The 16,468-nt window shown below is 43.8% G+C and overlaps 1 protein-coding gene across 2 annotated transcripts in view; it reads right to left on the bottom strand.

The window, feature by feature from the left end:
• The window catches only part of LOC144158326 (uncharacterized), a 97,981-nt gene extending 84,062 nt beyond the window's left edge, over positions 1 to 13,919 (bottom strand). For both annotated transcript variants that reach the window (XM_077689147.1, XM_077689148.1), the window contains exons 1-2: positions 13,698 to 13,919; positions 1,237 to 1,282 (exon numbers count right to left, since the gene is read on the bottom strand). In XM_077689147.1, the coding sequence (XP_077545273.1) occupies positions 1,237 to 1,282; positions 13,698 to 13,760 (109 nt within the window). In that variant the 5' untranslated portion in view covers positions 13,761 to 13,919. The remainder of the gene's footprint in view (positions 1 to 1,236; positions 1,283 to 13,697) is intronic.
• Between the last annotated feature and the right edge of the window lie 2,549 nt (positions 13,920 to 16,468).

Raw genomic sequence — 16,468 nt, 5'->3', positions numbered from 1 at the left:
CTTGAATCCACGGACCTTACTCTAAAGCTCACAAACTTTTGAGACTTTCTCCGTGGTATTCAAGCAGTGACCAACATGTAGACAAAAATCGGTGAGAGCTGGGCCAGGGCGCTGACTGCCGTCATTCCAGGTTTCCCTCTTTCACCTTAAAGCTTCTATGTGTGGTTGGTCACAGCGCAGTTAAGGGTACATCCTGGGAAGAAGCACGAAAAAAAAAAAAACGACCACCTAGAAAAGAACACAAAGGGCAGGAAGCGCGCCGTCCTTTGTGTTCTTTTCTGCGTGTTCGTCTTTTTGGCGCTTCTTCTGAGGATGTTGCAGCAACTGGCCAAACTTTTGATCGTATTAAACCACATTTCTAGGTAAGGATACCTGGAATAGGGCGTATAGCCCCTTGCAGCAACAAATATTGCTTAACGTTCTCCTTTAGGGGGCCGCCGAATGTGTGACGAACCTCCATTTGCTAGGTCATAACCATAATTAGTACGAAAAAATGGCGTTCGCGAATTGTATTTAGTCCTAAAAGATACTTATAAATTGCTTACACAATTAAAAAAAACAGCTGGAAATGGCACCCCATGTAATGAGTGACCTATTTTTGCAGGATTCTGCAAATAATTTTATGTGTAGTAGCCTAAACAACCCTTTTTTTCTTGGAGGTAATAAACAGTTGAACATCAGTTGAGTTTAGGGTTAGTTGGTTTTCCATGGAAACATGAACACCCAGGGTATACAACACGTCGACGGAGAAGACAACTACACACGGCACGGGATGTGAACATATTAAAAACGCTGCATGGTACACATAATGATTGTTATTTTTAAGTGGTCAGGAGCCTAAGGCTGAAATAAATAGCCACCTCACCTAATATAGGATTTCCCGTAGTTTTTACTTTGGACAAATTGTGTGTATCCCATGCCCGGAAGACCGTTTTCGGGACGTGCCCGAAAAGGGGAATAAATGCCGTACAAGTTGTTTTACGAATGACAGCTGTAGGCCTAAAGCTTATAAACGCCGAAATTTTATAGTTAAATTGGCATGAGGGCTTACAGAGAAATTGAATTGGCAGTGTTAGTGCCTGTTTCAGACAGAAATGCTTCAATACTGATCATGCACTACTGTGCCAGTATTCGGTCTTTTTAGTTGAACACTTGGTATTCGAATATGTAGTGATGAAACTAGAAGACAAGTCGTGAAGGATTTCAAAATGGTTAAAAAAATAAAAAAGTCCTTACTCCCGGGGTCTTCGCAGGAGCAGCACTCTCTGTATCCGTACTCGCGCTGTTGTTTACCGTAGTTGTACATGTAAAGAGAAACACAAAATACAGTGAGAGGCATAACTCGCTAAGAGAACTTTGAATCGCGTGAAAACCTTTACCTCATAGCGAACTCACAACTCTTACATAACGAGTACTTGTCATCGTATAAGGAGGAACATCCGTAAAAAGTTTGTAACATCGCATGCGCATCCAAAGGTGCTACGCATGTGTTGCCACAGGTTCGTGAAAACAAGCCACGTATGTACGCCAGCCACTACCCATATTAGAGCACAGAGGACAGGGAGAGTCGTCGACCGAGCCAAATCCAGATTCTCCCAAGATTTACTAGACATCTGCACTAAAGGCTGATTCGATGTTCATTCGTCCTAGACAGATGTTTGAGCGGAGGGCATTAGAGCAACCTGAACTACGTTTTTGTAGGGACTGGAGAAGACCGGAAGTTTACACGGTCGGAGTTGTGTCAGTGGCAATTGGTAATAATTTTGATGCATCTTTATCTTGAATTTATAATGATGCGAGGACCTAAGGTCATATGACATGTGCCTCCTAGTACGGAAAACAACCAGAATGCAGCGACGATTACGGCTTCGAATCACCTACACACGCAGGGGTTGTAAAGTGGGTTTGCAAAGCACAGTTTTACATCTTCTGCTGTATCACGCACGTGGTGAGGGTTCCAAACTTGTCATAGCATTGCATCTCAGCGCTTGGAAGGGTTTCTGTTTGTTCGGTACTGATTTTTGATGCATCATAAATTATAGCCACGTATTTGTGCTTGCAGACCGCATCTTGCACACGCCTAAGGAGCACAGAAAGGAAGGGAGAATTATTTCGCCGATGTTGCGTACAACATGTCTAGAAAGATAATTTACATAGCTTGATTGGAAAAACTAGCGAATTCAAGTGAATTGAGAACGTCTGAGCCGATGGCACTCGCTTCTTCTATAATTCGAACCAAAATGTCCTGAGTATGGTTTCAGAAGAGTACTCAGAAGACTCGATCGAAGAATTGAGGCTGTGATATTGACTAGGAATGCAGGCGGGAATAAATATACCGAAAGCGGCCCTTGTGCCTTAACAAGTAAATTTTAGAAATCCAGGATTTAGACAACCTTGCAAAAGTTGCTAGCGGAGATTCTAAGCACGATGATGAATTGATATAGTAGAGATTTTTACGATTGGGTTGCTGCCGGCTAGCCATCTGAATTATAAACAGTAGCCCACAAGTCTCGCTCTGAGATTTTTAGGCAAGTCTAGAACTAGAGACCTAGGTCTAGGTCTAGGTTTCGAGACCCAGACCTAAAGACCTAGATAAGACAAGCGTTACTGGGCGCGGCAAAAAGTTACATGGCCAGATGAGACGAAGAAGTTTGCGGGGATAAATTGGTCACAGCTCGCACAGGACCGGGGTAATTGGAGAATAATGGGAGAGGCCTTTGCCCTGCAGTGGGCTTAAATAGGCAGGTGATGATGATGACAAGTCTCGCTAGGCGAAAGGTACGTAACAAGGCGCAGGACCCAGCACCCAGCAGACCCAGCAGGCCGAAACCTAAGTACTTCCTAACTAACACTAAATAAGGTTTGAGGTCGACCTAAGGCGTTCTGGAACGAGATAGATTAGATTCCTGCCTCATTGATTTAGCGTCATTAGCATCATTGGTTTTTTTTTTCAAATTCAAATTGAAATTTAGTGAAAAAATACAAGAGCATGTTAATTTTTGGGGTATTTTACAGGAGGAGGTCCTAAGGTTTCCGAACCGCAGGCAGGACCTCCTAAGCCAAATGTTGTGGAGGTACGTTTTCAGCACAACACAACCATAAGTGTTGCATACGTCATACAAATATTATCAAACGTTGTTTAACAATGATATTTTGTAAAAAATACAACATATTGCGGGAGAAATTGGAAGGAATTGACAACAGAACAACCAGAAAAAAATTTCACACAAGAAAAATATTTCTGGGAGTTAGGAGTGAGTAGCTAAGAACATCTTCAATTTTATTTTCAAGGGTTGAAGTGACCTAACTGCCTTTATTTGCAGTTGTACGTCATTCCAAAACGATACAGCAGAAAAAAACTAGACTCAACTTGCCATGATTAGTTCATACCTTCGGCAAGAACAAGTTCTGACAGGAGGAAAATCTAGTGAAGTTACGGTTGTTTAGCAGGTGGCAAGGAAAAATGTCAAAAGCCAGGATGCTCTGCAGCACTTTAAAACACAGAACTCCAGTGCTATACAAATAGATCTTGGGCAGAAGTAATGTATTCAGTTGAGTAAAAATAGGAAGACATGGGGACATTTTTGGAGAAAATGTAATTATATGAATTGCTTGTTTTAGAAGTTTTTCTAATGATGGCAGGTGATTTTTATACGATTGACCCAGGGATGTGATAGAATAGTGGAAGTGGCAATGAATAAATGAATAATATAAACCTAGTAGTGTTTTCATATTGAAGTACAGTCTAGCCCATCGGTTTCATCGCTGTTGCGCCTTTACCAGGCGCTCTTTATTGGCTATTTGCAATACAGTGCCCCTATACTGTGTAAATTTCGGCGATCGTCATTACGCGTGCTTCAAAGTGCACAGGCACAAGCCCTACGAATCTGTTTGGGGTTGCCTCGGTGCACATCAACACGTGGAACGATCGCAGAAGCGCGAGTCTGCCCAATTCAAGTCTACCTCGCGCAAGAACCTCTTCGTGTGCACCTCCGACATGTGACAAGACATGAGTGCCATCCACTGTCGAGTGTCTTCAGAGAACGGCCGAATTCAAACTACTCCCGAAGTATTTCGGCGCAGCAACATTTGATTCCCTTCAGATTTGCAGTCGCCAAAATATCAGAAGTGCCTCTATGGGTTGTACCTGATCTACAGGTGCGGCTGTCGATTCCTGGAATCGGAAAAAAATCCCACATGGCGTCTTCGGTCTTAAGACAACTTTCACTATTTTACATCAGTGAAATGTACGGAGAGGCAACGCATGTTTTTGTTGACGGCTCGGTCACGGCGTCTTCGTCGGCAGCGGCAGTGGTTATGCCTGGGAAGGACCTGACCCAACGTTTCAAGATTGGTTACAGGACGTCGCCTACCGCAGCAGAACTGGTCGGTTTACGCGAAGCGCTCCGCATCATTTCTTGTGAAAGGCCACAGCAGTGGATTATTTTTTGTGACTGCAAACCAGCGCTGCAGGTACTAAGGTACCCAATGAAGCGAGGCGCGTACGATCAGCTGACCACTGATGTCGCTATCCTGTTTAAAGAGTTGAATGAAAAGGGCCACACGGTGGGGTTTCAGTGGATACCAAGTCACTGTGGCATCGCTGGAAATGAGCTGGCGGATGCAGAAGCACAGCAGGCACACCACAATGGAACTCTCCTGTCTATACCGATCACAAGGCAGGATGCTAACGCGATAGTCTATGGAGCACGGAAACAAGCTGCAGCCTTTCATTCGTCGGACCCGCAGAATCGACATGAACGCCTACACAAGCTCGATCCAGAGCGGAAGTTCTGGGTCAGTCACGCTCCTCGTCTTCGCCGAAGTCAAGAGACATTGCTACACAGGCTGCGTCTTGGAGTAGCATTGACTCGGAAGTATCTTCACAGAATCGGACGAGAGGACAGCCCAGACTGCCTTCTGTGTGGTTTTCCTGAGACTATCGAACATTTGCTTAGTGCTTGTCCAATGTACTCCAGTGAGCGAATGAACCTTGACACAGCTTTACTACGCTTGGACACTCGCCCTCTGTCCGAACAAAATATTTTGGGCACGTGGGCTGACAACAGGAAGCAAAGCCTAGCCATTAAAGCCCTGCTTACATTTCTTGGTGACTCTTTTTTAGATTCTCGCCTCTAGGTTGCGACAAAAATTGAACAGACTGCGAAAGAATGTCTGAGCAGTTTTTTTTTTTCGTGGATGATAGTTATGTCCTAAAAAGTGAACTGTAGTCATCTGATTCAGGGCCCCGTTGTACGTGAGACGTTTATTGGTTTTACTGCTTGTACATAGTTCATTTTTTGCTTTCAGTGCCATTTCCCATACCTTCCATATTCATTCCTTTCTCTTTCTGTCCTCAGTACCCTCCCCCCAGAGGGAAGTAGCAGGCCCAAGATCAATTTCTCAGGCCGACCTCTTCTCCTTTTCAATAAAAAATTACTCTCTCTCTCTCTCTCTCTTTTTGCAAATGGAGAAAATATGGCATTGGAACCTTAGGTGAGTGTCTGCAATAACATCTAAACAGGGTGTTTGGTTCCGCAGTGGGATGGGATTGTGACCTATATGAATGCAAGGATTTATTTGCATTTTTTTATTCGGTGAGCGAAATACCATGAGGGATGATTTGCACGAGTCAATAGGCACCAATGTTCAAGGGAGCATAATTCGATTTGCAAATTAGCAATTAATATCTCTGCATCAAGATTGCCTGAAAAAATTGTATCGTCGGCGTATAGAATGAATATCGAGCGCATGAGGCACTGCAGTAAGTCATTCACGTAAGTAAGGAATAAAGGCGGCCCCAAAACAGAGCCGTGGGGGACACCTTTGGTGAAGGAGAGGACGAGAAAGAGCCATTCACGCAAACGATTTGCCGGCTTTCAGACAAGAAGCTTTTGAACAATTGAAGTGGCGATCCAGCAATTCCGTATACTCAAGTTTAGTGAAGAAGATGTCGTGATCAATGCGGTCGCATGCTTTAGATAAGTCAACAAATACCGAGCCGGCGTAATTTCCCTTGTCAATGAATAATTTAATGCTATCGACAAAGCATGCCAATGTTTCATCTGTTGAAAGGCGAGGTTGAAATCCGAATTGACTGTGGGTTAGTATATTAAATTTTTTGTAGTAGTTAAACGGCCTTCTTTCGATTAACTTTTCAAGAACTTTGACGAGAAATGGAAGGACTGAAATCGGTCGATAATTTTTTATTTGGTTTAGATCCCCTTTTTTGAAGGCCAAAACAACTTTAACCAATTCAAAAACGCTTGGAAAGACACTGGTTTTAAAGATAAGTTTTGGAGAATGAATGGACAAATCAATTGAATGTGTTTCCCCTTAATTTTATCTAGCCCAGGAGCAGTAGGTTTTAGCCCTGAAAAAACGGCATAAATTTACGCAGGATTGGTAACAATAAGAAAGAATGATTGTGGCTGGCGAGCGAATGTGGGCGTGTACACCAAAGAAGAAGGGTCAGAATATTCTGTGGAAAAATATTGATTAAAACAGTTCGCGATATCACGCGGTGCTGTGCCGAGCGAGTAGTTCATTATAATGGACGTGACGGAGTCAAGTTGATGTTGCGTGTTAAGGAATTCCTGAATTAACTGCCATTTTCTTTTTGTATTGCTTCCGTTGTCCCGAATTTGGTTTTCATAATAGCTTCGCTGGGCGTGTTTAGGATAACCAGGGTGGAAAGCACTTCAGCTCAAATTAAGACGAAAAATTGAAGTCGGGTTTGACAGGTATTGTGTGAAATGCACACCCGGTGACAACTCGGGGGTGAAAGTTGCTAATTAATTTGCATTCATACTAATGCTCCGGAATATTGTGACTGTATTGACATTCATAATAATAATATTGAGATATTATTGACTAATATTATTATAATATTATCATTATTGTTGACATGTTATTGACTAATATTGACATTCATTTTGACATTTATACTAATGCACCAGATATATTTTGACCACCGGGTCAAACTTAATCCGTAGCCCTACTATACTGCGCGCCTTGTCACTTGCGTGGCGTCTTTGCGTTAAAAACTACAATAAATAAAATCATTTTTCTTCCTGACGTCTAAGCACAAATTATGCTTGCATGGCTTAATATTTTAAAGAAGCCTCTATTGCGAGTCATCTAAATAGAACTTGTTTGATACGGGCAGTTTTCAAATTTGTGCAATGCTTAGCGTGTGCTTAGTTTATGCACAATTTGATGTAGCTCTGTCCAAGCAAAAAATGTGTGAAAATGCCACAAGAAGGAATTGAAGTGCCACATTTTCTTCGAACATTTTTTGGCCTGAAGATCTCCATCTTGCGCAAATGCGAAAATCTTTTGTTACATTTGTTAATAAATATTGTTAAAGGCCAACTGCACTCAAATATCACCTCGACCAAATTTATTTTTGATGCGTAGTAAGTACCCACAAATCAGCTTGGCCACAACTGGTATCCCGTGAAACGCCTCGTTAATCAGTCAGAAGCGTTTAAAAACGCTCCGCCGCAGACCACGCTGCACCTGCTCGCGAATCGCGTAAACAGCCACGACGCGCCTGCGACGTTCTAGCCGACGGGGGGCTTCGTCCTCTGGCCATCCACGCAGCTGGAGAACCGACTGAGCTCTGCTTCTCCGTGCGCGCGCAGAGCTTGCGCGCAGATTTTCTCCCGAGCTGGTGACCGTCCCGCAGCTCGCTGGACGTCTGAAACGTCACTGCAAAGGCCGCGCTGTCCTGAGTTTAGGTTTCAAAATCGCCGATTTTTGCTGGCCGCGTGCAGCGTCCGCACGCGTATTTCAGCTGTTGTATTTTGCATGTTGCTTTCTTTTAAAGCAGACTATACGAAAATAGGGTTTTAAAGAGGTCAAAATTTTGAGTGCAGTTGGTCTTTAAATGTGCACCGCTGGCCCCTGAAATCGCTATAGCAGGTAGTGCTTTCGCAAGCAAAAAATATAAAAGGGTATAAATAAAAAGATGGAATGCTTCAAATTTCCTGGCGTTCCTTCAATAATTTTCAATTAATAAGAGTCTGGGACACCCAAGCATTCCGTCTTTGCTAAAGCATTACCATGAATGTAAATCAATTAGCCCCTCTCACGCCAGGGTTGTCACCAGGTATGCATTTCTAACGATGCCTGCCCAACCCAACTTCAATCACTCGACGTATTTTGAGCTCAAAGGTTTTTCACGCCAGTTAGCTCCCCGAAAGACTGGACAGGACAGAATGTCTAAGACACAACATGTATGCGGACCTTCTCACACAGTGAGTAAATCGTGGCAGCGTTGGGCATATCGAGAACACTCTTCAGAATGCCATGGAGAAATATCGAACGCTACTTAGAGCCGCTATGTCTGAAATGTTCGGCTAAAAAGTCTCAGGCGCTTTTCCTTGTCTCCCAAAATAACAGGAGGATAGGCACAAATAAATACCACATACGACTGAAAACCGGTGCAAGCTTATACCCGCCCATGGCAAGATCAGAGTCCTCGGGCTATACGTTCAGGACTCCGGTAGAAATATTGAGACCATCCGCAAGCTAGACAACGCCGTCACACGAATGTGCAGAATTTTAAAGCGCATATCCACCAAGCACGGGCGGAGGAAGGAGACTAACGTACTCAGGCTCTTTCAAGCCCCCTTCGTGAACCTCACCAAGGTAAAAAAAGTAAGGTGGACATCATAATTAGAAAGGGCCTTAAATGTGCGCTAGGTCTTCCTCAAAACACCTCGACGGCAAAAATAATTACTGTGGGTGTATCTAACACTCTCGACGAACTCACTGAGGTGGCCAGTGCGTCGCAACAACAGCTGCTGAGCAGCACGACAGGTCGGAGAATATCAGAGCTTCTGGGATACCAGACAGGAGAAATAGTCAAAGATAGTATAGAACTGCCCCAGCCGTTCAGGGAAAAACGTACAGTGTCACCCCTACCAAGAAACATGAGCCCGACGCATCACGAGGCTAGACGTAGCAGTAGCGCCAAAGACCTGCAAATTAGATATGGGGACATCACTGACGGCTTGTACACAAAAGCAGCGGAATATCACACGAAAAGAGCTTTCGCGGCATTGGTGGTTACGGAGTAAGGGGTCCCTGTCTCGTGTTGCACGGTACTGAGAAAAGACGTAACAGAGGCCGACAAATCAGCCATTCCTCTGGTGATGACTCAAGCAGCAACGAAAACGGTAGTGCGCAACTCAAAGTCCGCCATCAGAAACTTCGAATCAGGAAGGATCTCCAGTGTCACATGCAGGATCCTCGCGAACACGAAGGCGCCAATCGACGAGGCAACCTTAGTGTGGGCACGAACTCATCCGGGTATCCTAAAGAATGAAAGCCACATGTGACCGCCGGAGGTCTTACAGTCAGGACGATCGCCGCTGCCACCGAGACAGAGTCGGTTCCTGCGTACGCGGAGCCTGTCCCGAGTGCAGTCCACGGGCTAGGAAACTTCCACGAAATAGTACAATACTATCGACTAGCATGGAAAGTACTACCACCTGCTCATCCACAGCTTAGTTGGAAAGAGGAGGTATACTGGAGAAGGTTACAGATGGGGGTCTTCCCAAATCCTGTATTGTACATAAATGGCACCGGAAATTATTCAATTTCAAATGCGAAAAGTTTCTGGGCATAGCGGATCTCATCCACAAGGTCCGGTCTTGTCCATCCTACGAAGAACCTCACAGAAAGTCGGCATCCACGGAGGCCCTGCTACTCAGCCAAGCCTGCAGCACTCACAGAAGTGTCATCGGTCTCTCCTTAGACGCCTCTGATTCTCAAAGGATTCTGGATGACTGACGTATGGGCACACCCTTCTGTGCTCTTGACTGGTGTTAATAAATTTTCTCCTCCTCCTTGACCATCCGGCGATCTGTAACGTGCACCAAAATCTCGTACACAAGGGCATTTTTGCTTTTCGTCTCCATCAGAAAACCGGCAGCCGTTGCGGGGAATCGTATTCCTGTCCTCGTCCGAAATAAAATTCAATATGGGCATAGGAACACCTAGTTAACTATTGCTTGAGACAGGACGAAAGCAGACAAGACACATGCGACGGCACACAAACACAGATTGGAAAACGTGTGGTGGGAAATCTCAGACAAGGCACTTGATTTGGGCAAGGTAATACTGGCGTTGGCTTCGAGTTCGTGGACAGAAATAACCTCATGATAACGAATCCACTCACTAGCGAACAAAAACAGCTTAACGAAGACGAATAGGCCGAAACCGTCGGACGTAGATGCGCAAAGGACTTCATTCGAATGACACAAACAGATTTTGTGTAAGCTGTGAATGTCCATGGGCAAATGTAAACCAGGTGCCACAGGATGGTGAAAACCAGAGAACCGTTACCTCTGTCAAAAGCAAAATTAAGTACTAAGCAAACAAGTTAGTTTTATATGAATAAAACTAATTTCAAAAGAATTCAAGGCAGTTTCTTGCGAAGGAACTCACAGTCTTACGTGAGAGAAGCCCAGATGCTGGTAATGATAGCTTAACTAGGAGACATATTAAATTCCCCGTAACTGTAGGAGGAGGTGAACGGAAAACGAATCCGGGAAACTATTTGAGTTGACAAAGCAAGTAATCGAGTAACGCAGAACTTTGGCAGTAGAAACTGCGAAGAATCTTTTCGCAGGGAATTTTAGCAAGATTGCGGATATTCACGTATACAAGAAGGCAAACCTTAAAGAAACACAAAAAACTGAGGGTTATTGAAATAAACCAAGCGGAAACGTGCCATAATTAGCGAATAATGCATTCATATTGAAACGAGGCAAGGGATGTAACGAATAGTGAACGATATGTCGAAAAATCTCTTAAACGTTTTCACAAGTTCGAATACGACTCTGATTTATAAAACGTCGTAAACAAGCTGTGCTCGTTTTATGGATTCCAACCAATAAAAAGATTAAAAGAAGAGCAAGACAAAACGCCACGAAAGAAGTTTTATGGATTCCAACCAATAAAAAGATTTAAAAAATAGCAAGAAAAAACGCCACGAAAGGAGTTAAAAACAGCCAAGCTGTTGGTGACAGCAAGAAAGGAGCCCATCGAAGATACTATGGTGAAGTCACTGTTGTAGAAAGTCGCGGTATGAGCCACGAATAGTTTATGGCCATAACGATGCCGCAAGAATAAAAAAGAAAAGCAAGCCAGATATTATTTACGAAGCCTGACGTCGGAGATCTCAAAATTACAGACCTGCTAGCCTACTTTCGGTCATCTTCCACTTGTTTACAAAAATTATACCTACTCTATATTTTATACCCGTTCACAAAACCATCAATAGTGGAAAAAAAAGTAATCGGGGAACTCCGCTTGCGGGCGTGAGCACCTGGCGAGGAGGCGCTGTCTTGTTCGCTTGGCAAGACGGTGTGGAATTGTGAGTTTCGTTTATTTCAAAAGCATCTATTTGGCGTCCGTTTCAGTCGTGACGCAGTTGCTCTTGCCGGAATCTTAAAAATGAATCTGCTGCGTCCCATTCGTTCGTCTGCGTTCAGCGAATGAGCAATGTCTCAAAATAGACATTTAGAAATGACAATAAATGTACAAAAGGAAAAATTCCGTGCCAGGTTTGTGTTGGCGTATCACGTCACTGGTCACGTGAAATCTCGGTTGTCCAATTGAGTGGTTGGGGGAGATGCGTGACGTCACCCCCATGAGACAGAACGGGCGGGGCGAGCTCGTGCCGCTCGGAGTCGGTTTGAAGAATGGCGCTGGAGCAGCAGCAAAGGAGACCGAACTCTTTTCTTCTAGACTCGACCAACGTCACCCACCCGTTTGCTGACGAGCTAAATGGCTACCGGAGGCGAACAAACGAGAGACCATTCGAAGAAGGGACGGCTGGGGTAACCACCCTAATAATAACCCCTTATTAAAAAGCTTAGGATCTTGTCCTGCCCACATCCCATTTTGACGCCGTGGCCACTGCAGCAACGTGTTAAATGTTGTCCCAGTGTGACCAATGCCACACACATTATCGATTACGTGACACGTTTTACATTGAACAATTCATGAATCAAGCAGGGTTTAGCAAAGGTCCTAAAATTTATCACGGTTTCTTAATAAACGAGGTAAATCGAAAATACGGTATATTACAAACCATTGTATATGTCGTTCATATATGACCAATGAAGCATTTTGACTAACTTGGTCATCACCGTGGCGGTGGAGGCGCTGACCTGTCGTGGAATATCTGACCTACGTAACACTCTTCGCGACATATACCAAGAATGTATGGCTACGATTCTCCGTCATACGATGATTAAAATTCCCTTAATGAGTAAGAATGTCGGGCAGAGAGACAGAAAGTCAGCGAAATTCTTTACACCAGCTTTCAAAGAAATGCTTCTACAACTAATTGCGAAATAAACAGAATAAGTAAATGGAGAAAAGTTTACCCCCTTTGAGACAAGGCGATGATATTGTCTTGTTGAGTCTTTCCTGCCAGAACTTCGAGAATACGTTTGAAGGGCTATAGTGAGTGAGCTCAGGTTTTTTTCGCAGTAACAAATAAACCCAAAGAAAGCAATGGTAATGGAAAGAAACGCTCAGAGTAAGGCCCTAGTAAAGTAGTAAAGAAATACTACCAAATGTAATGGTTATAAAAATCTTCGGCAAAGTGATAGTGACTAACCAAACATTTTAAAAAGGCCTAGTTTAACTCCGTTGAGAAAGTTGTTACACTGCTGAGATAAATATATAAAAAATATAAGGCGGGAAATAAAACCGCTGGACTGCTTTCTGTTACGGTTATGATCTTTCTGGCAGTAACCTGCTTGTGTCATTAGAAAAACAGCATCATACAACCCGTGTTTGGTTACCACAATAACATATGAGGATTAGATAAAGTTCAAGTAAACCCTTGGAAAAAAACCCAAAAGAAAGAAATGAAAAGTGAAATGGTCGAGATAACCAGAAAATACCAATGTGGATTAGGAAGCAAATACGGTTGGAAGGCTTGAACTTGAAACAAGGCAAGTATACTGGCCTTGGGTGGCCGGTGCAATGCAAAGACGGAAAACAGGTGTAGCATCTGTGTACCTTACAGCTACCAACAAACTGTGAACCTAAAATGGGAAGATGAAGGCCTGTATGAAAAAGAGAGAAACAATATTGAGCAAAATGATGGGCTCCTAGGACACGCGATCAAAGTGATAGAAAATCTTTGTGGATGCCTTCATCCCGGAAGGAATACAAGCAGGCTGATGATGATGATGATTAGCAAAATGAAAATCAGGCGCTGAACAGCGAGGTCTTCGGTAAAGCAGAACCAGGACTAGAAGCCAAATCCAGAGTTCTTTTTCTGATTTTTAACCACAATGTTTATTTTTGCTGAAAACTAAACGCTAGCATTAGTATCTTGAATTGCTGCATGCTTCCTATTTTTTACCTGCAAACATTCATCTGTTTCAGTGCACTGACATCGATGTAAATTAGAATGCATAATAAAGAAGACGGCGGCCACAAGAGAAAAAAAACAACAATGCCGTTTCGGCCCCTCGAACGTGTGAACAAGGCTTCCGTTCGAGGGGACGAAACGTCGTTGTTTTATTTTGTGTTGTTGTTGCGTCTTCTTTACTATGTATTCTACTGTTATTTCCGACCAGACGGGTGTCCGTCAAAGCCTCAATTTCATCGCTGGAAATTGCCGCGCATAATCGCTACTTGCTGCAGTTTCTTTAACTTACCCACTTTTTAGAGTACACCACCCCGGCGAAAAACAAGACGAAGAAAGGAGTCAGGAACCGCATGTGGCCTCCTCGCGGTGTCTTGGTAGGCGACCCAGGATTTGCCGCCTCTCTAGAACGTACTTACGAACGTAGCGTAAGTGCGATCAGATAGGTGATTGCATTCGGGGACAGAGCAGCCTCAGTACAGCCTTCCTCGACGCATAAAGCATTTTGTAAACCTAAAGATACACGTTTGACGTAGGCCAGGATCTCAACAGTGCGATTTTTTTTATTGCATCCCTAAAAACAATAGAATATCTCAATAGGACGCTTTCAATGAGATTTACTTGGCAGTTGCATTGTTCTAGCGTGTCCCTTAGGTGGCGAGCGGGCTTGGGCGCCCCTATGATATCACTGTTTTGGACGATATTGTTTTAGTTGCCTTGTACTTCGCTGTGCCTGCACTTGCATTCTCTTCAAGAAAAAGCTGTTCATCTTTGTGTTAGGTCTGAACAAATTTCCTGGAAAAGGACCTGGAGTGCCCGCCACGACACATGCTGTCTGAGAAAACTGACGCAGGCGCCGGTAGCGTACGTAAAACGAGAAACGCACGTGACATAAGAATAGGTTCCCCAGCATGGTGGCAACAAGCTCGTGAATCGCCATGAACGCAAAGTAAAATGCGGTGTCCTGTGGTGCGGGGCGAGGCGTCAAAAACAGGTCTAGCAGCATGACGTGTTCAACAGTAGCACCGTTCGTGTGTTAAAAATAACGCTTGACGTCCTTGTGCATCGTAGTACAGAACACCTAATCGCCAAAATTCGCTTCAAGTGCTCCTTTTGGTAATTTATAAAACAATTTTTCTCGAAATACCAATATCTTATCACTGGAAAAGCGCTATTAAAAAACAAAGAAGTAAGTTACACAAGGTGATGCTTTAATAGGAAGTGAATTTTAATTTCAAAAACGAACATACACACATAAGGACAAAACACGTTGATAGCATGAATACATTTGAAACAATACATTTCAATGAAGGAAACATCAGTAGCAGACAGCCGCAAAAAATCGCAAGGCACGTGTGGTGAATACTAAGGGAAACACAATCAAACTCCATTCAAAACGCAAACTCGACATTCTTGCGTGTCTTGCTTCGTCTTCGGTTTCGGATAGCCCATTCGCAATCAGGAAGGTGTGCCAACACGCCCAACTGGCAGCTCTTCTAAGTACGAATACTTGTCGGGCGTTCAGGTCAGACCTGCTGATGCACAGCAGCCGCCGCGCTGAGGGCGTGGAGCCTTTTGATTGCGACTGCGACGCATGTTGGACGGAAGGGCATGTTGGAATTGACGCTGGAGGGGAGTCTACGCTCATGGATTCAGCTACCAGGTGCGGCAGGGAAGTAATGAGACGATAATTCATCCAACAATTAAACACGCTGTCGACAAACGACTCTCGGAAACGAAAATCCAGGGTCGGCGTGACCAAGTGATGATGATAATGTTTGAAATTTTATCGTGGAAGGCCGAATGAGGTTAAAGAGCGCCAAAAGATGGTTAGTTCATTCGAGTGACATGAATATAAAAGCAAACCATTTCAGTAAAAATAAACGAAGTAAAACTGAAGGTAATGAAGATGAGTCATGTAAAGGGCCAGGTTCTCATGGGCATGGTAAGAAATGAGATGTGAAAATTTGACAGCAGCGAAAAACTTAAAAACACGCTTTATGGACAAACATGGGCTCGTCGGCTAAAAAAGGATGATGGGTATACTGGGATGCGTTGTCTGTATAGTTGTGGGAAGTGTTTTCGTCGTGTTGTGTCAAGTGCCTTGCATTACGGATAGAGCCTCTCCACACCCGCTACACATGGGTCGTGGCGATCCAGCGTGCAAGTGGGAGGGTCACTTGCTTGGGGCCTATCCGTAACCTTTCTAAGGTGACTTCCGTGCGTCTGTTGTGTCAGTCAGGTGTGTATCGTCCCAAGTGTGGCTTTATTACATGTAGTTTGTTGTTTGACTGTTCACTCCAGTGTGTATGCCATGTTTTACGCAGGTGTTGTCTGATGAGTGTCTTTAGGTCAGTGTAGGGTACTGTTGCTTAGTCTAGAGTGTTTCTCAGTGCAGCTGCTGCGGCCGTTTCATCAGCCAACTCATTGCCAGCGATCCTAGCGTGGCCTAGAACCCAGCAGATGGTCAAATGCAGATTAGAGGCATGCGCTGTCATCAAAGATTTAAAAACTAGATTGACAACTTAATTGTTGATAGAACTTTCGGATGATTTTTTACGCACGACGCTAAGTGAATCTTTGAAAATGCTATACTTAGCGATAATATGTTCGATAACGTGATTTAAAACCAGAAATATACCATATAATTTCACATATGAGTTCACATTGATGCTTTTAGAAGCACTGAAGTTGGGAAGCTGTGCAGCACAACACACCGCAATGGACGCTTTCGACGCATCACTAAAAAATTCTGGCGCCCCATATTTCTCTTGACGATACATGAGATGCTGCAAAATGGCAGTCTTAGGTACCGTGTTTTTCTTCACTTGAGGTAAAGACAAATCACATAATACATGGCGCAGATGCCACGGGGAAAGAATCAATGACAGATGTTTTCAAGGTGTCTAAAAATGAGACAGAAAGTTCAGAAGCCTCCTTCCTCTCCATGAATGAGAAAGGCGCAGGAATGATGGACGATTTAAAAAGAGTTGAGGGGTAGATGTATCGTTAATTATACATTTATAATGATGGTGAGGCCTTGATGTAATTTTAAAAGCATAC

Source organism: Haemaphysalis longicornis, unplaced genomic scaffold (assembly GCF_048455015.1).
Source record: "Haemaphysalis longicornis isolate Haplotype H1 unplaced genomic scaffold, Haemaphysalis longicornis Haplotype H1 scaffold_10, whole genome shotgun sequence".
Classification (NCBI taxonomy): domain Eukaryota; kingdom Metazoa; phylum Arthropoda; class Arachnida; order Ixodida; family Ixodidae; genus Haemaphysalis; species Haemaphysalis longicornis.
This window is presented reverse-complemented; position numbering and strand designations above follow the sequence as displayed.